The 26,914-nt window shown below is 46.1% G+C and overlaps 1 protein-coding gene across 9 annotated transcripts in view; it reads right to left on the bottom strand.

The window, feature by feature from the left end:
- Positions 1 to 1,242: 1,242 nt before the first annotated feature.
- The window catches only part of LOC102986058 (protein FAM107B), a 147,485-nt gene continuing 121,813 nt past the window's right edge, over positions 1,243 to 26,914 (bottom strand). For 5 of the 9 annotated variants that reach the window (XM_055087753.1, XM_024116417.2, XM_028495163.2 and 2 more), the window contains exons 2-4: positions 11,215 to 11,398; positions 3,199 to 3,349; positions 1,243 to 2,216 (exon numbers count right to left, since the gene is read on the bottom strand). In XM_055087753.1, the coding sequence (XP_054943728.1) occupies positions 2,100 to 2,216; positions 3,199 to 3,349; positions 11,215 to 11,398 (452 nt within the window). In that variant the 3' untranslated portion in view covers positions 1,243 to 2,099. Of the gene's footprint in view, positions 2,217 to 3,198; positions 3,350 to 11,214; positions 11,399 to 12,206; positions 12,228 to 14,705; positions 14,800 to 15,234; positions 15,344 to 18,426; positions 18,449 to 26,914 lie in introns of those variants that run through there. The other 4 variants (XM_028495160.2, XM_028495159.2, XM_028495162.2 and 1 more) reach the window with 4 other exon arrangements.

Genomic DNA, 26,914 nt, shown 5'->3' with positions numbered 1-26,914 from the left:
CCGCCTGCCGATGCGGGGGACGCGGGTTCGTGCCCCGGTCCGGGAGGATCCCACGTGCCGCGGAGCGGCTGGGCCCGTGAGCCGTGGCCGCTGAGCCTGCGCGTCCGGAGCCTGTGCTCCGCAACGGGAGAGGCCACAACAGCGAGAGGCCCGCGTACCGAAAAAAAAAAAAAAAAGATACAGAATCTAAAGATCTTACATATCCGGTTGGATTAAAGGCTATGAGCTACTCCTGAATCTTCATTTTACAAATTGCATCATTAGTCCATACACACGGGGCAGAACTCTAGTCAACGTACGATCAGAAACGTACTTTCAAGATGATCGGTTAATGCTCTTTCCTCTCTGAAAAGGAAGAAGGATGGAAAAAAATAGTTACCATTCCATCCTTCGAAAGCAAATTATGATAGAGCAACATTGTACCTTAAGCACCTCATATTTTATTCAAATAATACTTGCTGATGAGAGAAATAATCCATTTCAGGTGTAATCAACATGTTCTATGACTAGCAGTATATTATCTATGCGTTTACTTTTGTCCTGTCCACATTCGGGATGAACAGGAGCCTAATCACCAACCATGAAAACTACAGAATTCCCATAGAAAGCTAATTTCTACTTAGGCTTATTAAGGATTCAAAAGCTCGGGATCCAGCTTTCTATGACTCTTGAAAGAAATTATAAGAAGAGCCTTCAATGTAGGAATTACGGGCTGAATCGTTTCTACAAAGAACATACTGAATCCACACAAATTCTTCTAGACCACCCCAAGTAGAATGTTCCCCTGCTCATCCCGGCAATAGAAAAGGGACTTTGCGTTCAGAATCTGGCTGCAGTTGGTAACTCAGCGTTCACTGTGGAGTATAGCATGCCAGCTGGAGAGCACAAACTGAGCAGCCTCCCCTTCCCCTCAGCTGTTCCTGAGAGATCAACAGTAGTCACATCATCCTACCAACGCATCACCGTCACTAAGGTAGTGGTGAAATAGCCTTTCTTCACAAGAAAAAAGGGCAAAGAGCTAGATGATCATTAATCAGAAAATTTCAAAGCTTGGATTCAAATAATATTAAAAATGTATAAATGCTATATATCTTCCACATGGGCCTCCTTGAGACCAATCTACATTTGATTCACATTAAAATACCCAAAGAACTCTCCCTTCACAGCTTCACATGGGAGCTTCCCCCATACTGCTCTCAGGAGAAACCAAAAGATCTGGACCCTCTACTTTTGACACTGAAGTTGGGGTATACGGACTAGTTTTTATTCCTCAAAGGACAGGGAGATTATTTCACGTGAAAGGCCTCGCTGAGCAAGAAACTTAACAACAAAATAAAAACAAAACAAAACCCCTAACAGTTATCAAAGCAATACATGGATTTATATGATGGACCTTCCCTGAAGTAGAAGGTCACCGTGAAGCATCAGGGAACCAACAGGAAAGGAAATAAGATCAAGACAGACGTTTCCGTCGTCTTGCTTACGTATTTCTTTGTTCCCATATTTTTAGAGCTCCTCACTCTACTTCTGAATCTTAACGCTGACAAAGGTTAAGAACTGTTCAACATGAATATTAACATTCTCTGGTGTTAAGCCTAAGGTGGGTGAGAGTGTAAATTAGACAAGAAAACAGAATTTACAAACTGGATGTAATAGATCAAACGCATTTCAGCACGATGGGTAACTAAAGGAAGAACGAAACACATTTTCTTTACATTTTAAAAGAAAAAAGGCTCTGTGCCCCACTAAACTTGGCTTGAAAGAAAAACCAAGTAGTGCAACTCTCAGGAATTTATGCCCGTGTCCTCTTCCTCTTTTTCTTGTTGTTGTTATTTTTTAAGTCTTTGAACACAGGTCCATTATCCCAACTTAAGTGCTGGGCAACGTCCTTCATTTGGCGAATAGGAACTGCAACAGTCACAGGTAACTGATCCACCCGGATGGTAGGAAAACCAAAACCAAACTCTTTTCAAAGTAACAGTTCTCTGCTGGCTGGGATTCTCTCCAGGGGCTTTGGCCCTGAGGTTAAGTACTGGGGAGGCCCGGGCACACGCTTTTTGTGTGCGCTGGGCTGCTGCCCGGTCTTCTGCAGCCTGGACCTACGACTCCTGGGCTTGAGCCACTTCTTGGCCTGTTCTTCTGAGATTGCCTTTAACCTTCACAAACTCTGGGGCATTTTCTTGCTCTTCTCGCAATTTCTGCTTCTCAAGTTCAAGCTAAACAGAATTCGGAAACAGGAAAATTATTTACAAATTATTTACAAACGGAGAGGCTTTCCAAAAACACGGTTCCTTTTTCCAAAGTCCCTAACGACTTCATTTCCCAACGGAAGGAAGTTTCTCCTGGTCTCCACTTTAAATATATTTATATTTATATTTTTACATGTGTGGCTGGATCGAGGCGCTGGGGTAAGAATTCTGCACAGGAGCGGCAGCTGACTGGTTGCTGCTGAAATACCGAGGGATGACGAGAGCCTAAAGATTAAGGCTAAGACTTAAAACGGGAGCCGAGGGCAACATGCACTTGGCTCCACAGTCGTAAGTGAAGCTGAACTTCACTCAAGTGCTTGAGGTCCCAGCACTGGGCTGTGAATTCTGTGATATTCCCTGGTTTTGGCTTTGCCTCCTGAATCCCTTTCTAGGTCTTCAACAGAATCCTTCCCTTTATCTTGAGTGTATTTTAGTCCATCTGCGGACATCTGTCTCAGCTCTTCCTTTCATGGTATAAAAACATTTACATCCGACGTGTCTGGGAAATTCTGCTTGTTCCAGCACCCTTTATTTCTCAGGACAAGATAAGTCAGAGAAAGACAAGTACTGTATGATCTCTCTCACATGTGGAATCTAAAAACAGTGAAATCGTAAAAGCAGAGGGTAAAATGGTGACTAGCTAGGGGAATGGGAAAGATGCTATTTAAGGGTACATACTCGCAACTAGCAGAGAAGTTAAGTCCTGGAGACCTAATACACAGTACGGGGATTATCGACAGCAAAACGATTATAAACATGAAAGTTGCTAAGAGACTAGAACTTAACTGTCCCCGCCACTAGAAGAAATGATAATTATATGATGCGACAGAGGTGTGAGTTAGCACTACAATGGCAATCGTATTGCGATACAAATGTACCAAATCAATATATTGTACCCCTTAATTGACAACAACAACAAAAAAACACCCTTCACCCCAATCACCCCTACCTGCTCCAACTTCTGCTGCCGTTTTAATAGTTCTATTTCCAAGTCAGATTTCTTCTTTTGTGCTTCCTCTTCCTTCTGCTTTATTACTTGATCTCGTTTTCTCTTTTCCATCACTTTCTGCAGTTCTGGCTTATTCTGAGGGGCAAGTCCCCTGCAAAAAAGCATTAACAAATCACTTTGCTGTACACCTGAAATGAATGCAGCATTGTACATCAACTATACTTCAAAACAATTTTTTTAATTAGAACTAGTAAAAATAAATTATTTTAATTAAAAAAAAATTTAAAGCATTAACAACATTTAAAAGTTTTAATCTAATGGATGCATCTTTGATGAACAGAAATTTTAGGCATCGACCGCAGAAGAGGCGACTTAGCATGACTGTGACGCCTACCACCAGCTAACAGTCAACACCGGGGGTCTCAGAAATTCATGAGCATGAAAGAAAGGGCAAGAGCGCCTTCCAACAGTAAGCAAAGCCCGTCACTCGATAAAATCGTTCTGAGCGCCTACTGTATGCCAGACACTAGGGCATGCAAGGGAGGTTAGCGCAGGAGGTTTGGGTGGGGAAGGTGGGGAACAGCATTGCTCATTCGGTGGGTGGGACGGTCACCCACCATGGAGAAGATCTTGAAGCTTCCCAGGCTCGAGCCCCTGACCCCAGGTACTAAATGCAGCCTCGAGAGAAGCTAGCACAGAAACTTCAACAACCAAATGGCCCAGAAACCTCTTCCAGCCCTTCATGTTTCAGACTTGGGAGAGGATTCTTGCACATCTAAAGGCACGTCCAAGGTTCCATCATGGCTGGGAGCATGGCCCTGAAGAACCTGGATCCCGAACCCCAGCCCAGTGCTCTGGAGCCATTTCAACTGCTGACAACACACGCAAGTCAGGCTTCAGGGGACCTCGACGCTGGGGAGAGATCAAGCAGGCTGCCGTCTCTTCCAATGGGGCGAAACAAAACCCAGACTCGGGCCATTCCCTAGCAACCCTCATCTGAAATGTCTGAGGCAGGTCAGGAGAAGGACGACATTCACTGGCATTTTCGCAGGTGGGACTTCTGTCTATGTTAATGGTCAGCTGTGGGACTTGCCTGGTCTCCATGTCCTCGGCCAATTCCTCAGGATTTCTCTAGTCTGGGCTCCTCCTCTTCACCATCCTCTCTCTCTTGAGCCCGTCTCCACTAGCCCCTGAGTCATCGCAACTCATTTTTAACTTGGACAATAAAAAAGAAACAAGCCACAGAACAGGAAGAACGCTATCAATGCCAGGCAGCCCGGGGGGGGGTAGTGACAATGCCATCACACGCGTCCACGCGTGGCCCCAACAGGCACCGGTGCTTTTCTGGGCTGCGGGCAACCAGTGCTGCTGAACCAGCCTTAGACCCAGGTGGCCTGTGCGCCTCCCCACACGCCTGCTGACCTTGCCGATGACACCCGGGCGTCTGCAGATCAGGCCCATCGACCTCCGTGGCTGTTCTCCACTCTACTTCAATCAGCTAATGAGACTAATCAACTAGGACTCACGTGAGTTGCCGTTATCTGAAAGAATTTCCGAAACGTGCTCTGCCTCTAAGAATCTCAACACCACCCTTGCCTCAATCTCTTTCAAGCTCACCCTATCACATCTGTAAAATAATCCTCGGTGTCACACTTCCACATCTATCTAGTGGTGATTTTTAAAAATTCTGGCATCTCTCCTCTCTACCTCTTTTTAGGATCATGATAAATGATTTTGCAAAGTTGCTGTTTACAGAGTAAACGTCAGTAGATTCCATCACTGAAGATAAAGGACACAGAGTTAAAATAACATATATGTCTTCCCTTTCCCAATTTTCATTAGCAGAACTTTCGGTTTTAAAAAATCAGAAAGAGGGGCTTCCCTGGTGGCGCAGTGGCTAAGAATCCGCCTGCCAAGGCAGGGGACACGGGTTCGAGCCCTGGTCCGGGAAGATCCCACGTGCCGCGGAGCAACTAAGCCCGTGTGCCACAACTACTGAGCCTGTGCTCTAGAGCCTGCAAGCCACAACTACTGAAGCCCGCGAGCCACAGCTACTGAGCCTGCGCTCTAGAGTCCGTAAGCCACAACTACTGAGCCCACGTGCCACAACTACTGAAGCCCGCGTGCCTAGAGCCCATGCTCCGCAACAAGAGAAGCCACTGCTATGAGAAGCCCGTGCACCGCAATGGAGAGCGGCCCCCGCTCGCCACAACTAGAGAAAGCCCTCGCGCAGCAACGAAGACCCAACGCAGCCATAAATAAATAAATAAATTTATTAAAAAAAAAAAAAAAAAAAAAACAGAAAGAAATATTAAGTTCAGCCATACTTCCAGTGAAATAAAAGAGACGGGTTATTTTTGCGATTTACAACTTATTTCACGGTTATTAAGATTGTATGAGGAGGACAGAAGTACAGACAGACAGACTATTCTGGAAATTAAGTCTTACTCAGCGTAATAAGAAAAGTTGCTTATGGTACTTCGCTCCAATAGACTTAAGTGTCATTGAGCACCGGAAAATGTTTGTAAATAATCTGAGTAAAGACCCACTCAGTTTCATGACTATTAAAAAGTCTCAGGATGACAGTACAGACAGAGTTAAGGTATGTAAACTTTAGGATTAAGAATTTAACTACCTGCATAATTTAAATTTCAAACTATAATTCACTGGTGAAATTAACCTCAACCGTTATTAAGTGCTCTGGCTTATGCAAAAGCTGTTGAAAAAACTCTGATGTATGACGCATTAAGCTGGCATTCTATCACAACACGTGAATGGGTTTAACTAATATACGGTACGCATTTCCTGTTCAAAGATTTTACACAGTGGTGCAGTAAGATAAAATATTTAGTAACACAAAACTCAGGAAAATGGTGCTTATATGATAAATGTCCTGCGCTTATAATAGTCAAGAAGTCATACAAATTTAGTTAATATTTTATCAAGCAGCTCACTTAACTTTCTTTGCTGTATGGAAAAAGTCCAGCACTGCCTATGTGATTCTCTGAGTCTAAAACTGGATCAGGCTGCAGAGATAGCAAGACAGAAATAAGCTCCAAATTTCATAAAAATTACAGTAACAGTCTCTGCATGACAACGTTGATTCTCTTTAATCAATTCAATTAACAAGAACTTTCAATCCCTTTATGATTGACAACTGCTTAAGACCTGGGGGCTTGGTACCACCCAAGACCAACAGTTATTCCCGAACTGCTTCTCATGACTATCACAGCAGACCAAGCCGATTTTTTAAATTAATACGTGCTCTTTGAAAAAAAAAAAGAGAGGTTAGGTGTTATATACATACATGCAAGATGAAAAGCGAAAGCACACCTAGACTCTCCCCGTTAGACATCTATGGGGTGCACCACTTGCACTGTAATCTAGGTGAATGGTGGCCCCGAAAACTGTACAAGGTAGAGGCCCTGCACCCATGGACTGCTCCCCATTTCTGCACCCACAGATAACTCACTGTTTAGAGTGTGCTCCATCCTATCTATACCCTTATCGGAGCACAGAAGCGCCCAAATTTTGCCATGTCCATAACGAGAGACATTTAGGTTGTTTCCAATGGTTCCCGATTGAACGCAGTTGGGGGTAAGGAGCTTCCTTGTCCATTTATATTTCTCCTATCCAAGTATCTCTGTTGGCTACATTCATAGAAGCAGAATTGCTGGCTAAGCGTCTGCACATTTTGGATTTGGATGTGGACCGTGAAACTGCTTTCCAAATAGGCCTCAACAATTTATACTCCCACCACCACTGATGAAAATGTACAGACAACGTTTAAAGGTCCGTTTCACACTTCACATAAACCACTGAACACGCTCAGGGGCCGACTGGACCGGTCTACGTTCACGCCACTCCACCTCCACACCAGCCACACGTAAACGCGTAAAAGGGGGAACACCCCCTCACCCGGGTCAGCACCGAGGCAGAGGCAGGTCTGGCGCAAACTCCCCCACGACATGCTCCCCTCCCCTCCCCTGCCCACCCAGCCAAACACCTCCTGGCCTAATGTTTTTCTGTAGCGGGGAGGGGAAGGGTTGCCTTTGGCTTTCAAGCCCTTGATCTTGAACCTTGGAATCTCCTGGTTTGGCCTGCCCTGCTCCACATTTATGACTGAGCCATTTCTACCCGCATGGATTCAAATGTAAATATTTCTACCTCAACTTCCCATATTTTTTTTCCATGTTGCATAGCAATAAGCATTTACTGAGGATCTAGCTCTCTGTCTAACAAAGCACACCAACTGAAGAGTGACCCAAAACACAGGGACCTAGAAACTGTCGACCGAAATGTACAAGCCAAAGAGCCAATGGTAGAGATGTAGAGTAGCCGGGTATTCTATATTTGCCCCAAAAGTACTCTTTTTTAGGGAAAACAGATTCTCTCTAAATTATATTGGAAATATTCTCATTTTTTACGACCTCTTGAACACTGATCTTTCAACTACCAAAAATAATGCCTCTTGCAATCTGCCTTGTTATGGGAACAAAGAATCTGAGAACCCAACACAGGGTCTTAATCGTCAGACTTAGTGGTAAACTGTGACCAGATCAAATTTTAAAGACTTTTAACCTGAAACTTAGCTGGGTCCAAAAGACAGCAAATAGAGGGCCAGAACGATACACTTGAAAGAGTGCAGGATACGGCGTTAGAATACCTATGAGGATATGCCCTCCTAAGCAATGCAACTCTTTGGACTGCGACAGGTCTTTGAGTGAAACTGCGGCCGCGCGGAGCAAAAGCTCCACAGGGCCTGTTCCGTGTTCATCTCAGTTCTCTCTCCCTCTCCTACCCCTACCCTCCCCCTTCTTCGCATTTATATGGTTATTAAATTTGATTCATCGCTGTCTTTAAACTGCCTGTAATTCTGTGTTGATTTCTACCCTTTTTTTATTCCAGTAAAACTATCATGTGAAAGTGAAAAGACTCTTCAGCCAATGACTGAGTTTCCTCTCACTCACATGTCGAATGGGAACAACCCCAAGACAACACACGCCGGGTTTTGCTGGAAAGATCACTGGATAAACTATGCGAAGGCCCTTTACAAACTGCAGCCAAGTAAACAGACGTTCATTACGGTACAAACCAGTAAGCAAGTATGACTATCCTTTAACCAAATACATACATATTATTGATGTGATTATTTTCTATTATTTGGCACTAAAACAGAAATAAAACCCCCACAGTCTCTAAAAAGCATGCATGATAGAAGATGAATAAAAGAGAAGAAACTGCTTGAGAAGTTTTCACTCTAAAACCGGTTGTATCCCTAATAAGAGGATCCGACCAAACTAAGATTTTACCTTGAAAAAACCTGAAGGCATAGGATAAGATATATTCGTTTGATTTTGAAACCTCCCTTTAATTTTCATTTTTTTTTTAAATGTACTTCTACAACCAGACCAGAACTTTTCAGAGAAAAAGGGGAAAAAGCAACAGGAAGTTTCAGATGATGCTACATAGGAAGGGGGAAGATAGCTGGGACTAAATGAGCACTTCCTATATGCCAGGTGTTTTAACAGGTATTTAAACATGCTCTCATTTACTTTCATTTTTTATAAGATATTTTTATCCCCTACTTTAGAGATGAAGAAACAGATCTCAGGAAGGAAGACCCTGTCCAAGATCATAAAAGGTAGGTCAAGTCCAATGGCAAGCCAGGATTCACACCATTTCTCCCTGACCTCAAAGCCCAGGTCCTCTCTATACCACGGTGCTCGAGTGAACACGAGCATTCTCCAAAATTAGCTGAGCTGGGCCTGGCTAAGGAGTCAGCTGTGCAAACAAGTAAAAGAAAGAACAGGCGAGAGAAAGGCAAACAGGAGTGAGGTCCATTTTCACAGAATGTGCCTACTCCAGGAAATTTGGAAACAGATTCAGTTGCACAAACTGAATGTAATGTTTTACACAGACAGACCCAGGCTCCTAAATACATTTCTGCAGAATAGTCTACAGCCTCTAATTCAAAGAACAACTATTCCGCCAACTTTGCTTTACCGTTGTCTCTATTCTGACGTGGAGCCTTTTCATAGATACAATAGAAAAAACAAAAACCCAACAACAGTTTGAACTAGAATGTTCCTGAGAGATTAACTAAGTCTCCCACTCCTATTTGACAGGCAAGGGAACTGAGATCCAGGAGGTAAAGACAATCAGAAAATTATTTGGTTTAGGAAACCATTTGGCTACTCTCTTTTAGAGGATATTAACCTTTCCATCTTCCCACCAAAATGCAGACATGGTTTCCCAGGTAGGACGGCCTCCAAATTCTCTGGCCTGTTTAGGAACATATACAGTCTTGTTTTGCTATGGGCGCGATGATACCAAATCCTTGGGGGTTTTGTTGTTTTTATGCGACAAAGACAGGTAGAAGCTAAGGACTTATTCAAAAGGGATCAAACTCACATTCTACTGAATAAGCGTTATTCAGACAGCACGCTAGTGTGCTGGGGACAGAAAGTAAGTCACATTCCCACATCTGGAGGGAGAAATGTAGTTACAAAGAGTTCCTGGGACAGAAGATATGAGTTCTGGCAGAGGTACACTCCGACGGAGAACTGCCAGAAAAATGCCCCCTCATCCCTTTTTAAAATGTTTTATTTTTTTAAATTAGGCCCTTCTTCCCAAACATCACCCCCAATGCTTAGCTTGGTCTGCACATCTTTCAGTACAGGCGGCAGTAGCTACCTTTTCTCCAAGGCTCAGCAAAGAGAGAGCCAGATGCGTAATCCACAGTTCCACAGCTCGGATCAGCAAACACTTTTACTATGAAGATCTGAAAACAGGTCTAAATGAAGCCTAATAGATCTGCTAGTAACCTTGCATCCTAATAAATAAAGCAACTTTTCATCCTCAGCTCTCCCAGTCCAGGAGCCCTGCCCATAATCACTTAAAACGCAGAGCACCAGCCATAAAAAAAGAATGAAATAACGCCATTTGCTGCAAAATGGATGGACCTCGAGATTATCATACTAACCAAGATCAGAAAAAGAAAGACAAATACCATATGATATCATTCATATGTGTAATCTAAAATACAACACAAATGAACTTATCTATGAAACAGACTCACAGACGTAAAGAGGACCTGCGGTTGCCAAGGTGGGTGGGGGGTAAGGGAAGGATGGATGGGGAGTTTGGGGTCAGCAGATGCAAATTATTATGTATAGAATGCATGAACAACAAGGTCCTCCTGTAGAGCACAGAGAACTATAGTCAATATCCTGTGATAAACCATGATGGAAAAGAATATGAAGAAGAATATATATATGTATAACTGAATCACTCTGCTGTACAGCAGACATTAACACAACATTGTAAATCAACTGTACTTCAATAAAATAAATGTTCAAAATTTAAAAAAGCGGAGTATACCGAACCCAATGCCCAAAATTACGTATGACACAGATGGAACTAGCAAAGGGTTTACAAAGAAGACTGAAGGTAAATGTTTTGTTCCTCTCCAAAAAAAAAATTGATAATAATAAAAATGATGATAGTAATCATTTTAAATGCTACCTAAAAACAAACAAACGAAAACATAAGAAAGGGGGTCCTTATCTACTGTTAACTCTGATGTGGTTCTAGAGACTTCTCCCTGCCACTCTACAAATGCTGAAGTGGGCGGTATCTGTTCTCACATTTCCCCAAATATATGGGGAAAATTCAGAATTTTTACAAATTTAAGCAATAATGTATTCCTCTTCGACGTAGGACACCCTCTTTTGTCCTTTAATCCAGCCCCTTCTGTACAAATTCTAAAATACTCATCCACTTGAGAAGGGGACCCAGGACCACAGAACTCCGAGAGACCCTGGGGCCAGCAGCTGAGCCTGCAGACGGCTTTACGTCACGGATGCCCTGACTCAAGGACGCGAAAGGAATAGGAAGTGTTAAACACGGTCAAGAAACAAACAACTCTTCGAAGCCTTTGTAAACGTAACTAAACTTACATCTAGTTACCTTAAACGTCCCCTAAGGAAAACTCCGCTCAAGAAAGCATCTCACCTTTTTTGATTCATAAGAAGTTCTCTGTGAAGGTCTTGATGGTTCCGGGATGTTTTGACAGGATTGACTAGTTTCTGAGGCCTAATTAGTTCAGGATTGTCGTCATCTATATAGTCTGGCTCAGCCATGATGTTTCTCGGGATGAGATACGTGTCCTTCAGGTCAGGGTCCTCCAGCGGGCTGCCTGAAACAGAAAGAAGAGATTCACTGCGGGCTCTGCTCAGACGTCTGCACAGAGGCCGAGGCCCAGGACAGCCGGGCTGGTCCAGCAGCTGAGACCGCATCCTCCACGGCGCCCCTTCACCACGTCATTGAAAACTCTGAAGCTCTGTCAAAGAGATGGGGGCAGCGAGGAGAAGGAGGGGCCCAGCTGCTTCTGGGCTGCCAACAACTAAAGCAAAGGAGTCCCACAGCCTGGCGGGTCACCACCAGGCTCACCTTGAGCTTCAGGTCATGCAGGTGCTACCCACCACCACGTCTAAATACGGGCTGAACCCCACGACGAGCACCTGGGCACCAGACCCAGGTCCTTCACGCTCCCTTCGGCCTCCAAATTAACAAGTTCTAGAAACCCACGGATCCCGGACCCTGTATCCGTGGCCAGCAGCTCCCTGGGCACAGAGCAACCTCCTCCTCCCGCCCGGCTATTGGTCCCTGTCTCCTTCCCACCCACATGAGCGCCCTGGGGGCTTCATCCCGTTCACAGCCTTTTGCATCTTTCCTCAAATGTCACCTTCTCAGAGAGGCCTGACCTCCTAAGCGCCCTGCTTAAACTTGCAATGTCACCCCAGCACTTCCTGCTTCATCCAAACCACAGACTGATTTGTCACCGGCCACCTAGAGCAGAAGCTCCTGAGGGCAAGGATTTCATCCATCCACACCCCATCTCCCAGCTGCCAGAACAGCGCCAGGGAAGGGGGGAGGCGAGAGGGAGGGAGGGGGACAGAGAGGGGGAGGGCACCTGGCAGCAGTGCCTGGCTCTCCAAGCTCACTATTTGGATGGAAGAGGAGGCTTCACTGGAGAACAGAGCAGAACCACCCGATGTGATTTCTTTCTGGGCCTGGACTCTGGATCAGCAAAGCGAAAAGAACATGTGACGTGATGATCCCTGGGTCCCTCCGTCCGTGTTCAATTTCAAGTGTGTGTGTGTGTGTGTGTGTGTGTGTGTGTGTGTGTGTGTGTGTGTAAGAGGCCCCTGGAGAGCAGGGCACACGTCTCCTTCCTTAGTGCCCTGCGGCTGCGACACACAGAGGGCACTGCACGAATACACAGCATATTTCACGAGACGGAAGAGAAAAGTCATGGGGGCAACGGCAGGGGGGACACAGCTGCCTGAGCGGAGGCTGGAAACCCCTGCGGTCCACGCGGCAGGTCCACCTGCAGACCCCTGGGCACGTCTCTCAGCACTGACCCCCTCCCTGCCCCCTGTCCCCGACACACACAAATCTTTCAACATAACCAACACGCCATTTTATGCTTCCCTGTCCTGCAGGAGGACTTACTTTTCCAAAGCAAAAGTCAGATGCGGGGCCTGAATACAGCGGAGCATCTGACAGCGGGCCTTCCCTGGAAAGTCCGGAGTACACGTTTGTTAATTCTCCGGCCAGCGCTATGTCCTCAGATGGAACGGGGATCCGAGAACAGGGCAGGGGCGGGAGGGAGGGTCCCATCCGAGCGGGCTCACCCCAAGTACCGCCACCATCCCCACCTCTCCCGACGTTGTCTGGAGACTGGTGCCCTCCGCGCCCTCGGGGCGCCAGCAGCGTCATGCAGATGTACTTCCGGTACAAAATGCATCCTCACACGGTAACCACAGGTGTCCGTCTATTCTGTGCAAGAGCCAGAACCACTTTTTCTCCAGTTTTAAATCCACAGGTCCAGCCAAGTGCCTGGCACATGGCAGAAGCTGAATAAATGCTGAGCTTAATCAGATCTGTACTAAATAGAAAGAGGAAAGAGCTTCCATGAACAAGCTCCTAGCCAGAAGTCAGGATCCATCTTTATTTCTGCCCATGGAATCAACGCCCGAAGCAAACACGTAAGTGAGGGTCTGTGTTTACACACGGGGCAGGGGTGCACGGAAGGCGAGACGTGGGTATGTGATTCCGTGGACTCTGGCATGCGGGTGAGGGAGTGTGGGGTGTACATCGGGAAAGAATAAAGATGTGCTTTCAGGGCTTCCCCGGTGGCGCAGTGGTTGAGAGTCCGCCTGCCGATGCGGGGGACACGGGTTCGTGCCCCGGTCCGGGAGGGTCCCACATGCCGCGGAGCGGCTGGGCCCGTGAGCCATGGCCGCTGGGCCTGCGCGTCCGGAGCCTGTGCTCCGCAACGGGAGAGGCCACAACAGTGAGAGGCCCGCGTACCGCAAAAAAAAAAAAAAAAAAAAAAAAAAGATGTGCTTTCAAGTAAAATTTTAAAACAAATAAAATGGGTCCAGAGGCCGCCAGCTCCAAGCAGGACTATTGCTCTCCAAGTCATCTATGACATTTTCCTGAAACTCTGAACTGTCCCAGATGGCAGCCAACAATTACCCAGCGCTTTAGATAAGGCAGGGACGTGATCACATCTGATAACAGCAACAACCCTACAATCAGAAGAACTAGCATCTCCTCTCCACAGACAATAAATGGAGGAACAAAAGTTAAATAACTCGTCCAGGTTAATTTTACCAGTAGTGTAAATCTCAAACAAAAAAAAAAAAAAAAAAAAAAAAAAGAAAAGAAAAGGAACATCCTCCGATCTTAAAACCCATGTTCTGTATAACAAATTATGATGCTATTTTTATAGAAAAATCTTTTGCTCTGTACGTCTGTGTCTCTATTTCTGCTTTGGAAGTAAGGTCATCTACAGCACGTTTTATAAATAGACAGCTGATGGGAACATACTGTAGAGCACAGGGAACTCTACCTAATGCCCTGTGGTGACCTAAGCGGGAGGGAAGTCCAAAAGGGAGGGGATATCTGTATGTGTCTGGCTCATTCATTCCACTGCGTAGTGGAGGCTAACGGAACATTGTAAAGCAACCATATTCCAATAAAATTAGTTAAAAAAAAAAACAGAATAAAAAAGAAAAATCTTTTGAAAATCAACGTAAAAATAGAGAGGACAAAAGCCCAAAGAATAAATAAATCAACTAAAACAGAAAAATTGTAGCTGCCTCATTTGTTTATCTATTTTAGGTATAAACACACGATTAAGGCTCAAAATTAATGAGCAATAATATATATATCGAACAAATTACACCAAACATCCTTTAAATGCTACCTGCACTGATCTTTTAAAAACAAGCATGCCTGCAGCCCTCCCCCAAATGGAAACTCACAAACCTCAACAGTGGTAGCTTAGTGACCCCATCCCAGCAGCCTGACGGCGAACGCACCCCGAGGAGAATGTGTTCCTCGGTGGAGACTGGAGAGGCACCAGACACGCCTGTAGGCAGTCTTGACCCCCATACGGTGGACCACACTGGGGTCTGGGAAAGGTCACTTACGAGAAGGAGGGTGAACTGGCTGGGGGCCACATTGCGGTTCCCGGAGCCCTCCGGGCAGTGGTGGTGGCCGGAGGACAATCTGGGGTCTGGTTCCTTTTCAGCAACTTTCACCCTGGAGCCACGACACGGCAATAACCATCTTACTGACCTCCTTGTTCGACTTCCTCCCCTCTGCCAACTACCTTCCCCATGGCTCCCAAGGCTGGGAAACGCAACTCTGATCATCAGGGAGCTCTCCCAGCTCAGATCCTGTCCTCGACGAAAGGAAAATGAACACTCACTGCTCCCCGTATGTTCACAAGTCCCTGCCTTCCCCACCAGCATCCTGTGCCTGCACCGTGCCCTCTGGCAGGGACACTGATCCTCTCCCTACCCACCCCTGGACCACAAAGCCAAATCTCACTCACGCCTTCAGGTCCAGACAAATGTCAGATCTTCCACGAAGCCCCTCCCCGCAACTCCCCAGGTGCAATTCTCTGACCTCTAGACAACTATGGGGCTCTCTTTGCCCCCTTTTCCTAGTACTCACCAACCTCCACCTCGTGTTGCAGCAAAATGTACATAAATCATACCATCTCTTCACTGCAAAGACCGCATCTGGTTTACGTTCATATTCCTCAGACCCCCTGGACTGAGTCAATGAACAGTCAGTCCTTAAATGAAGGAACAGAGTCCACGAATAACTAGCAGGAGAGGGAACCCCTGAGCGGTTTGGAGCCCAGAGCAACACGTAAAGCCTGAAAGGGCTCTGAGCAGCAAGAATCCGCAGCCCGAAAGGAAAGAGGAGACAGAAATACGTCTGGAAGTAAAAGCACTCTGTAACTGGATATTAGTATTGCTACGAAACATTCTTCCAGAAAGTAACAGGAAGACACTCGTGTCATATACAGGCCCCTGGCCCAGTAACGGATTCATAAAGTAATTTTTTTAAAACTGTCAAATCAATGAAGGAAAATGAAGGTCAGCTCAGTATAGGAGAAGCAAACCTGCCCTGAGATCTTGGACAATGCTTAAGATGTCTGCCCCTCGGTTCTCCCACCTTCTAAAATGAGTGTGTTGTAAGAACAGGCTGAAGGGGCTTCCCTGGTGGCACAGTGGCTAAGAATCCGCCTGCCAATGCAGGGGACACAGGTTCGAGCCCTGGCCCGGTGAGATCCCACATGCCGCGGAGGAACTAAGCCCGTGTGCCATAACTACTGAGCCCATGAGCCACAACTACTGAGCCCGCGCACCTAGAGCCTGTGCTCCGCAACAAGAGAAGCCATCGCAATGAGAAGTCCTCGCACCGCAACGAAGAGTGGCCACAACTCGCTGCAACTAGAGAAAGCCCGTGCGCAGCCACGACCCAATGCAACCAAAAAAATAAATAAATAAAAATAACACTTAAAAAAAAAAGAACAGGCTATCATGTGGATATAAGTATTCAGAATAATCTCTGGCACGTCTATGATGCCAGATTCAATAAATGGAAGCTATTATTAGTCCTACTATGTGACCAACACCATTCCATATTTTATTCAGAGGTCTGGGAAACCCTGTATATACAAAGCTCTACCTCTCAAGGCCTTTAAAGCATAAGAGTTCTTCAAAAACATAAGAGTTCAACTAGGTGACCCACAGCCACTGAAATGAAGGCACAAACATTTTCCCTCTTCTTTCTCTCCAGTCTGCCCCTCTTCACAACCAGCGTGGGGAAAGGGCCACGAAGCCCCCTTCATGTTCTCGCTGGTAACATTCAGTGGTTCTAAGACCCACTCAGGCTACAAACATTAAAAACCTTCTGCAAAGTGTAAAAAGTCTATCACACGCACATGGACTTCTGAATGGCTCAGGCTACAGTGCAGGGTGTGTAGCAAGGAAACAAGGCTGCTAGTGAGGATCTCTGATGCTGTTCTGAAGTGGAGGGGATTCAGTGAAAGATTTTAAGCCATTGAATAACACCACAGATTTGACATATAGTATTAGCATTTTAGACATGTACTAATGCTATGCACTGAAAAACGCAACCTGATGAAAATTCTGCCTTTAATTCCTGAGAATCAAGAAACGGAAATCATCACTAAACTCCACTATCCCAGAGAGTAAGGAAATCCCATCCTTACAGATGCCTTCTGAGTCCTTGCTTTTGGCATTTTTTTCCCCTTTCAAAGGTTAACTCTGGGGCCAAGCCTCTGCCTGTCCCGGATATTTTGTGTTGATTGCTTTCCAGAGGCGAATAACCATCCCCACAGAAAAATTCCACAGCTCGACTAATAAAACAAACATTTCACTGCATCTGAGTTTCCCATCAGTCTATTCCTGGCTCCAGCAGTTCATTTACATATTGTTACATCACAAAGATAATTTTTTTTTGTATTTTGGCCGCAGGGCTTATGGGATCTCAGTTCCCTGACCAGGGGTTGAACCCGGGCCCTCAACAGTGACAGCGCAGAGTCCTAACCACTGGACCTCCAGTAATTCCCACAAAGATAAAATTTAAAACCCAATCCTTTGAGATGAAAAATCAGAATTTACAGATTATGCTAAATTCCATGTTTATCTTAATATTTAAAACCTAATTCTATCTAGAAGCACTAATAAATGAATCCTTTAGAAAACAATACTGGGACTTCCCTGGTGGCACGGTGGCTGAGACTCCGAGCTCCCAATGCAGGGGGCCCGGCTTCGATCCCTCATCAGGGAACTAGATCCCACATGCATGCCACAACTAAGGAGACTTAGTTGCGTGCCGCAACTAAGACCCGGTGCAACCAAATAAATAAATAAACAAATAAATATTTTTTTAAACACTGAAAAAAAAAAGGAAGAAGACAATACCTGAAACCTGTCGGTGCATGCAGGTTACAGCTGTACTAGGACCGAGCAAAGCTAAAGAATTAAACATCTGAACTGCTGCGACTTCTTCTGGAAAGTGGAAAGTAATTCCAAGGCAGTTTTTAAGAGCATTTGTTTCCCAGGCTGTCTCTAAGAGATTCTAGCAACCCTCTCACGATACCCTGAAAAACCCAAGTCATTTAAGATCGCAGGCCAGCCAAGTCCAGGCCTGGGTCAACCTGGAAGGGCAACGGCTGTCCCTGGACCCACGGGAATCTCCTGCAATAGCCACTGTTCCCAGAAGGGAGGCTGGCTGGCTGTGAGGAGAAAGGCCTTGAGAGAGCAGAGAGTGAGTTAAAATGGGAATTTCTCCCACACAGCCCAGGGCTTCACTTACAAACTCCTAAGCCTGGGGTGAACCTCACGATTCAGTCTCGTTGCCACCATCTGGTACCCAAAGGCATCAGACAAGTGCCCAGATGACCTCTGTGGCCACAAACCTAAACTACGGCTGACAAACGACGCCAAACCACGGCCATCCACAAGAGCTCAGACATGTGACTTTTCCAACTCTACCCGGCCCACTGCTGCTAGAACCTCAGACCCGCAATAAACTGGCCACAAAGACGCTGCTGTACACGTGCCAAACACTGACGTGCTTGGGAAAATACCAATCTAGTATTCTCATCGGTTTTTTCATCCCCCAAAAGTGTATTTCTACAAAAAAAAATAAGGCACGTATTTTCTATTTAGAAGATGGGAAAGAAGGCAAGAAAAACCTCGGGAAGACAGAACGCGTGCCAATGTTCAAGATAAGCTGGTCAGGGTGAGGCAGGACCAACCAGTAGGTGGCGATAGCTCCGCAAATCACGAGGTGTCCGTTTCCAGGATGACACCCACGCCTCACCCCGAGAAAGCATCAGAGAGATGCCACAGAAGGAATCCACTGGGGAGTCACCGCGCATCTTCCCTCGATGTTGTCCACGAGCTTCTCCCCATCATTTCAGCCTTGTGACGGCCCAATGAGGCAGGAGGTTTTATTCCCTGTGAAGTCTCCAAGTTCCCTATAGGCTCAGACAGCTTCAAGGTCCACGGGCTCCAGGTCACACCAACTGGGTCTAAATTCCAGGAAGAAGAAGAGGAGGAGGAGGAAGCAGCAGCAGGGGAAAGATTACCTTATAGGGTTATGAAGAATAAATGAGAAATGCATGCCCAACGCAGGGCCTGGAACAGTAAGCGTTCAGTAAACGTCACCTGTGATGAGTGCTGTCATTGGCAACAAATAACGACTAGTAAAAATAACCCTGTTATCGCTGCCCCAGGCTACACAGCTACGAAAGGGAAGGAGCAGGATTTGCACTAGCGTCTGTCTGACTCCACAGGGATGATGGCCTCACACATGCCACCCTTCTGGGCCGTGATATTGGTGGGGCAGGGGAAGGCAGGAGAGGAGACAACAGGTTTCGCTTTAACACGATGACTTTCCCTCTCAGAAAGCGTTTAGAAGCTTTATAACATCATAGCTTTATAACCCCAACCAGAAAACATCTTGCAGAAAGTCACATTAATGTGGGGAAAGGTTGCGAGAGGGACACAGTCTCTTTAAAACATATAAATGTTTTGATAAGGACGCTCAGAGTAGCGATATTCGTAACAGCCCCGAACTGGAAGCAACCCAAACGTCCATTAACCGTCGGACGGAGAAGGAGGTGGTGGTGTGAGGATATAATGGAAGAATACACAGCAATGAGAATGACCACAGCAGCATGACCAAACCTCACAAATGTAACGTCAGCAAAAGAAGCCAGACAGACACACAAGAGTCCATCCTGGATCATTCCGTGGATCTGATGTTCAAAACAGGCAAACCCAACCTCTGGTGTCAGATGTCAGGATAACGGTTACCGTGGGAGCAGAGAGGCGGTGGATGGGGAGAAAGGGGGCTTCTGGGGTGCTGGTAAGGTTCTGTTTTCTGATACAGGTTCTGGTTACACAGGCACATTCACTGTGAAGATTCACCGGTCGGTTCACTTTTGGGGCTCATGCCCTGCTCTGTATGTGTATTATCCCTCAATAAATACAGTACATATTAAATAGCTATTAAACTTACAATCTAGGGATCATTCAGTTGCTGCTATATTATTACAGTTTTGTTATTTCATCCATTTTAAACCCTGTTCAGTCCATGAGAAGACAGACCACCAGGTGTGAAGACCACCCACCCTGGATTAGAAACCTGGTCACGCCACTTACCAGTTACGTGATTTTGTACAAATGACTTAACCTGTGTCTTGATTTCCTCACCTGTAAATCAGGGCTCATACACCTACATTTGCAGAATTGTCCCAAGCATTAAAAAAAACTTAAGGAAAACATTCACCGTACATCGTAGCAGCCCACGTGGCAGATGTTCAATAAACTGGACAGTTAAGTAGTTCCAACAAATTAACTCATTAATCCAACTCTCCATGGATCAATGTCCTATCAAAGTGAAAAATGGATGACCACGCACTACAAGTATACTATTTTAGACCAAGCTTAATGGTGAACCCCGTCTTGGCCTCTGCTCATTTTTCTAATTTGGACTTAGATGGGAGAGAGAGAGAGAGAGAGTCAGGGAGGGAGGAAGTGGAGGGGAGAAAACAAAATCCCTGACGGGCACAGCCAAAGCTCAGAGAGGAGCCTGCAGCCCAAGGCTGGGACGCCGTGAAAACCCTGACCGTTTCCCAGTCCCTGGGCTTCAGTCTTCTTATCTTTACAGCTGAATGGCTATGTCGCCCTGATTTCTCAGTAATCTGTAGTAAATAACTACGCTGTGTACACAGCAATCATACAAATATGAGGGATCTATAAAAACATAAGTTAGTCCAATATAAAGAGTCTAACTGTGCAAACATCAAGTAACTCTTTATTAGTGGTCACAATTTACTTAACCTCCCATGGCCGGCGTGGAATCTGAACTCATGACCCAACGGCAGACGACTCTACAAAAAAGGCAAGACAGAAAACAGGCAAGATCTTTTTCAGAGGCATGTCTTGCATAATGTTCAGTCAGACCCTGTGGGAAAGGGGTGGGGAGAGAAGCAATGGGTGGAAGACAGACAACAAAAGTGTCCCCCCAAAGCACAATACCTTACACTTCTGCACTGCACTGCACTGGTACCATAAGTGAAGTGTACTGCTCCTGCACGTTTCTAATCAAGTTTCTACACTGTTAACAGTGCATTTTTCAATATAATCTAACACAAAGTTACTCAAACACGTACAAGGGGTAACCTGAAAGTAAACGCCCGGAATGTCAGGACCTCAGAGAACGCTTATACCTAAGTTGGGCACCCAAGATCCTGCCGGTGCTTTTGATCAGAAGAAAGTGATGCAGACAGCCAGCGGATGCAAGTATCGATTGCTTTCCACGGAAACCAGCAAATTAACCCTGTGACTGAATTCCTTCTGCCTTCTAGCTCCCCAAAGTCTAATGCTTTGCTAAAAAATTAAAAAAGAAAGAAAAAAAAAGAGAAAGGAGTTTGCTATGTTGCCTACTGAGGTCACGCGCAAAGCCTAAGTAGAAGTTAAAAGAAAACGCAAAAGCAGTTCTTGAATAATCTGGTTTTGCTAGAAAGGTGGATATTCAAGCTACCTTGGAAAAGTGGGAAGACAAACTATACAGAGAAAATGAAAACAAAAACCAAAACCACTCTGGGGGTGTGAGGAAAAAAAAAGTCTCTACTGGCTTCCCTGGCGCTTCCACTGCAGGGGGCACGGGTTTGATCGCTGGTCGGGGAAGTTGCGCAAGCCGTGCGGTGCAGCCAAAAAAAAAAAAAAGAAGAAAAGTCTCTAGGTAGAACAAAACTAATATAAAACTGATAAAAATTCCCCGAGCTGCTTGGTGGAGGGAGGAAGGGAAGATGGTGAAAGAGGCGAATAAAATCCTTCAAGGGCTCTCAGCCAACGATGACATCCCTCCGTCCTGGCAGGTGGCTGATCCAGGTGATGTTTCGCTCCGATAACTAAACAAGTCCCAGAATTTCAGATGAGACACGGATTCTCTACATTTCCTCCCTCTGCCTCCAGAGAAGATTCTAGAATTCCCTGGTAGACGACAGCACTAATTCTGCAAGCAGTGAGCACGCCTGAAAGAAGGAGAAGGGCCAGCCGGCGGGGGCCTCACCGGGGTGGGGGGACCCCAGCACGGCTGCAGGAGGGCCACCACCTCCGCACGGGGAGCGGCAGGGCCTGCTGTGTGGCTCACGTTCCTGCAGGACAACAGCACAGGGCGGCTTCTCATCCGAGCAAATGCCCTCGGGCTTCTCCCCAGGGAAACACCCGGGACAGGGATTTCACCCTGGAAGGACCTTAGCAAACCTCCTGCTTCCCAACTGCTACCTGGGGGGCAGATGTTCTTTCAGATCCAAGGTCCTGTGCTCTGGCCCTCAGGCCTGTCCACAGGGGCTGTCTGTGACCGGTAAGGCACCGGGGATAAAAAGCCACCACCGGACGCCTAGCAGAAAGAGAGCGCAGAAAACCTCCCATTCGCCTCCCAGTCCACGAACATGGGGGGCTCCTGGCTTCCTGGGGTACATTCTCCCCAGCCTCTCCCTGGAATTCAAAGCTGCTGTCCATCTCCTTCTTGATCGGAAAGTCAGCCCCTTGGACAACCCTCTCTCCTGGTCCTCCCTGCACCGGAGGCCCAGGTGCCCTCTTCCAGCCTGATCTCTTGGCGCCACGAGTTCTCAGGATCGGGCCCAGCCTAGACCCTTCTCTGGGCCCCCAACGCCCTCGGCCCTCCCGCTCTGTGAGCCTTTTCTCGGTGGGATGCTTCCCTCTCCCGAATCTCCCCACGGCCACTCCCCCAGGCCATCTCCCTCTCGTCTGCAGTGCTGAGAACAATTTCTCGCGGCGCTCCCTTGCCGTGTGAACCTGACACTTACGAGTCACTTCTTCAGGCGTCTCCAGGTGGTCCCCCTCGAAGGACAGATGTGCGTCCCTTCAGAAAGGAAAAGACCCCCGACTGACTTAAGTCACCCCCCGACCTGGAGCACAACGCGTCGCACTTACGCCATCCAAAGCGGAAGCAGCCCCACTGTAAGCAGTTGACGAAGAAGAGCTAGCAGCAAGCTGGGGCCAGCGGCGCCCCGTGCCTGCAGCTGAGCTCCGGGGGCCAGCGGTGCATGTGGCTTTACTCCCTCCTGCGCTCCCAGCACTGGGCTGGGCGTCACCCGTGGGCACCCGACAGAACTGCACTGAATAAGGGGAGCAGATGCTGAAGCAACAGAGAATGCAAACGAAGTAGCTCATCCCGGGAAGCTTCTCCTGATTCCTCTTGCAGTTTCCCTCCTTTCTGTCCCAACAGGACGCCGTTAACACTTCTCTAAGGATGCTCACGGCTGCTTGTATGAAAACTACAAGTCTGCTTATCCCTCACAATAAAGTTGCAAAGGAAAGGCCTGACTTTTACTCATTTCTTATCCCCAGAAACACCACTATGGGCCTTCCGTGTACTGTTGAACTCAATTTGACCTGTGGACAAGTGATGTGCAGAGCTCAGGCTTACAGAGGGGGCCAAAAACAGGGCAACGGGGAGAGAGGGCATCTCAGGCTTTGAACAGACTCTGTCCTCACTTGATCTTCAAAAAGCACAGAAAGAGTGAGAGACAAAAGTTCCTGGTTCTCCTGATACAGATCAGTCCAGGGAACCAAATGCCCATTTTTCTAACCCAGCAGATGATGCTCCCTCTTGCACAAGATGACTCCCCGAAACCCTCCCTCAAAGTCCATAACGTGAATTGCCGTGTACGAGCTAGGAGTCTTTTGCCCCAGAAGGAAAACTCAGAGTGCTGTCTGCTGGGAAATAGATCTGAGTGCGCTGGCTTGCATAAATATTCCCGGGAAGTAATTAGCACTTCATTAACATGCGGCCCATCAATCTGCACAAACCTCTAAGCAACTGAAATGCTGTCCAATTAACAGATTTTTTAAATAATTGATTACCTTAAACTCATTAGCCTTAAAATGGCCATAGGCTGATAAATTACACTTATCAAATAACATTTGATAGATGACCATTAAGCGGTCCAGAGTTTCTCTCTCTCCTAGGTAAAGCAGCGTGACGAGATCTGAAGTTCAGGGAGCCTTGATTCTACACGTTGAAGAGTGTTCTGTGGTCTAACAGTGTCCCCCAGTGGCAGAAGGCACAGTTGTGTTCAGAGCAGCTGTTGTTTTTTAAAAGAAGTATTTGTCACATGTGTTTCTTTACTAAAAGGAAAAGAAGAAAACTATTTTGGGGGAATTGCTCTAAGAAAACTAGGGTGTGTAAATTCTAGAAAACACGGGACTGGCATAAGACAGCTCCTCTACGTCCAAGGTTACTTTGAAGCCTTTGGGGACCGTACAGACGTGTGCAGACATGACGAGAGACACAAGGGAAGTTCCTGTGACTCAGGGACGGTGCAGGTTTGACATGAAATCAATTCAGCATCCCAGGGCTGAGCAATAGGGCCACCCCCTGCCGTCTGCTTTCTCATCCACCATTCGGCCACTTCAATTCTCAAAAGCTTGGCTCTCCCCGAACAAGGAGAAAAAAACCCAGCCAATTCTGTTCCAAGGTTGACTATCTGATTTTAGAAGCTTATGAGGTGACGCGTAATTGAAAATAATAAATTATTTAACTTCCTTATCAGTAAAAAAGAGAAGGACCAGATAACCCTTGAGATCCCTTCCTAGTTCTAACATTCTGAGAATACAGAAGAGTTCGGCTGATCTGTCACTCCCCACAGCACAGGGCCTTCTGACCCAAGGCTGTGGAACTCTGGCCCCACCATCAGGGCCAGAAAGACCACGGAGGCGCCCCAGTACGTTCCACGCACACCCCACCTCGGTCTCCACTCCTCCTTGCTCCTGTTCCCAGTGCATCACATCTACGCTGAGCAGGCTTTCTGCTCGTGATGCTGCATTTCCTCAGATGCAGCCACCCTCCCTCGAGTCCCTCTAGAACAGTCTCAGCCACTTGGTCCAGGGCTAGAGCTGCCCACATAGGATGGGGCGCAGACTAGACTTTATTAAACCAGAACTCCCAATCCAGGGGGCTCCCAATACTCTAGTCAAGAATCACACATACACCATATACGATCAATAAAAACAAAGCATTGTTTATTCCTCTTTGCATAAAGTCACCTGCAGCAAGTAGATATTACACTATAATTAAATTAATTCAAGTCTGACTCCTGAAACTACCCTGAAATCAAGCCACAATTCAGCCCTCTTAGGATTGGTTCAAGATGGCAGAGTAGAAGGACGTGCTCTCACTCCCTCTTGTGACAGCACCGGAATCACAATTAACTGCTGAACAGCCAACGACAGGAAGACACTGGAACTCACCAGAAAAGATACCCCACATCCAAAGGCAAAGAAGAAGCCACAATGAGACAGTAGGAGGGGCGCAATCACAGTAAAATTAAATCCCATAACCGCTGGGTGGGTGACTCACAGGCTGGAGAACACTTAAGGAGGGTCTCCTGCAGAGGCAGGGGGTGGCTGTGGCTCACCGTGGGGACAAGGGCACTGGGAGCAGAAGTTCTGGGACGTACTCCTTGGCATGAGCCCCCGCAGAGTCCACCATTTGCCCCACCAAAGAGCCAGGTAGGCTCCAGTGCTGGGTCACCTCAGGCCAAACAACTAACAGGGAGGGAACCCAGCCCCACCCATCAACAGTCAAGTGGATTACAGTTTTACTGAGCTCTGCTCACCAGAGCAACCGCCAGCTCTACCCACCACCAGTCCCTCCCATCAGGAAACTGGCACAAGCCTCTTAGATAGGCTCATCCACCAGAGGGCAGACAGCAGAAGCAAGAAGAACTACAATCCTGCAGCCTGTGGAACAAAAACCACATTCACAGAAAGCTAGACAAGCTGAAAAGGCAGAGGGCTACGTACCAGATGAAGGAACAAGATAAAACCCCAGAAAAACAATTAAAGGAAGTGGAGATAGGCAACCTTCCAGAAAAAGAATTCAGAATAATGATAGTGAAGATGATCCAGGACCTTGGAAAAAGAATGGAGGCAAAGATCGAGAAGATGCAAGAAATGTTTAACAAAGACCTAGAAGAATTAAAGAACAAACAAACAGAGATGAACAATACAATAACTGAAATGAAAAATACACTAGAAGCAATCAATAATGGAAAAACTGAGGCAGAAGAACGGATAAAGACCTGGAAGACAGAACCGTGGAATTCACTGCTGCAGAACAGAATAAAGAAAAAAGAATGAAAAGAAATGAGAGACTTCTGGGATAACATTACATGCACCAACATTCACATTATAAGGGTCCCGGAAGGAGAAGAGAGAGAGAAAGGACCGGACAAAACATTTGAAGAGGTTATAGATTTGAAGAGATTATAGTCGAAAACTTCCCTGACATGGGAAAGGAAATAGCCACCCAAATACAGGAAGTACAGAGAGTCTCATACAGGATAAGCCCAAGGAGAAACATGCTGAGATGCATATTAATCAACTTAAAAAAATTAAATTCAAAGAAAAAATATTAAAAGCAGCAAGGGAAAAACAACAAATAACAGACAAGGGAATCCTTCTAAGGTTATCAACTGATTTTTCAGCAGAAACTCAGCAGGCCAGAAGGGAGTGAAGGATATATTTAAAGTGATGAAAGGGAAAAACCTACAAGCAAGATTACTCTACCCCACAAGGATATCATTCAGAATTGATGGAGAAATCAAAAACTTTACAGAAAAGAAAAGCTAATAGAATTCAGTACCGCCAACCCAGCTTTACAATGAATGCTAAAGGAACTTCTCTAGGTGCGAAACACAAGAGAAGAAAAAACCCACAAAACCAAACACAAAACAATTAAGAAAATGGTAACAGGAACATACATATCAATAATTACTTTGAATGTGAATGGATTAAATGTTTTTCCCAAATGACACAGTCTGCTGAATGGATACAAAAACAAGACCTATATATATGCTGTCTATGAGAAACCCACTTCAGACCTAGAGAAACAAACAGACTGAAAGGGAGGGGTTGGACTCAAATAAACAATCTAACCTTACACCTAAAGGACCTAGAGAAAGAAGAACAAACAAAACCCAAAGTTAGTAGAAGGAAAGAAATCATAAAGATCAGAGCAGAAATAAATGAAACAGAAACAAAGAAAACAATAGCAAAGATTAATAAAACTAAAAGCTGGTTCTTCGGGAAGATAAACAAAATTGATAAACCATTAGCCAGCCTCATCACGAAAAAAAGGGAAAAGACTCAAATAAAATTAGAAATGCAAAAGGAGAAGTAACAACAGACACCGCAGAAATACAAAGCATCATAAGAGGCTACTACAAGCAACTCTATGCCAATAAAATGGACAACCTGGAAGAAATGGA

The sequence above is a fragment of the Physeter macrocephalus genome, chromosome 11, assembly GCF_002837175.3.
Source record: "Physeter macrocephalus isolate SW-GA chromosome 11, ASM283717v5, whole genome shotgun sequence".
Classification (NCBI taxonomy): Eukaryota; Metazoa; Chordata; class Mammalia; order Artiodactyla; family Physeteridae; genus Physeter; species Physeter macrocephalus.
Note: the sequence above shows the minus strand (reverse complement) of the source record. Positions and strands in the feature narration are given on the sequence as shown.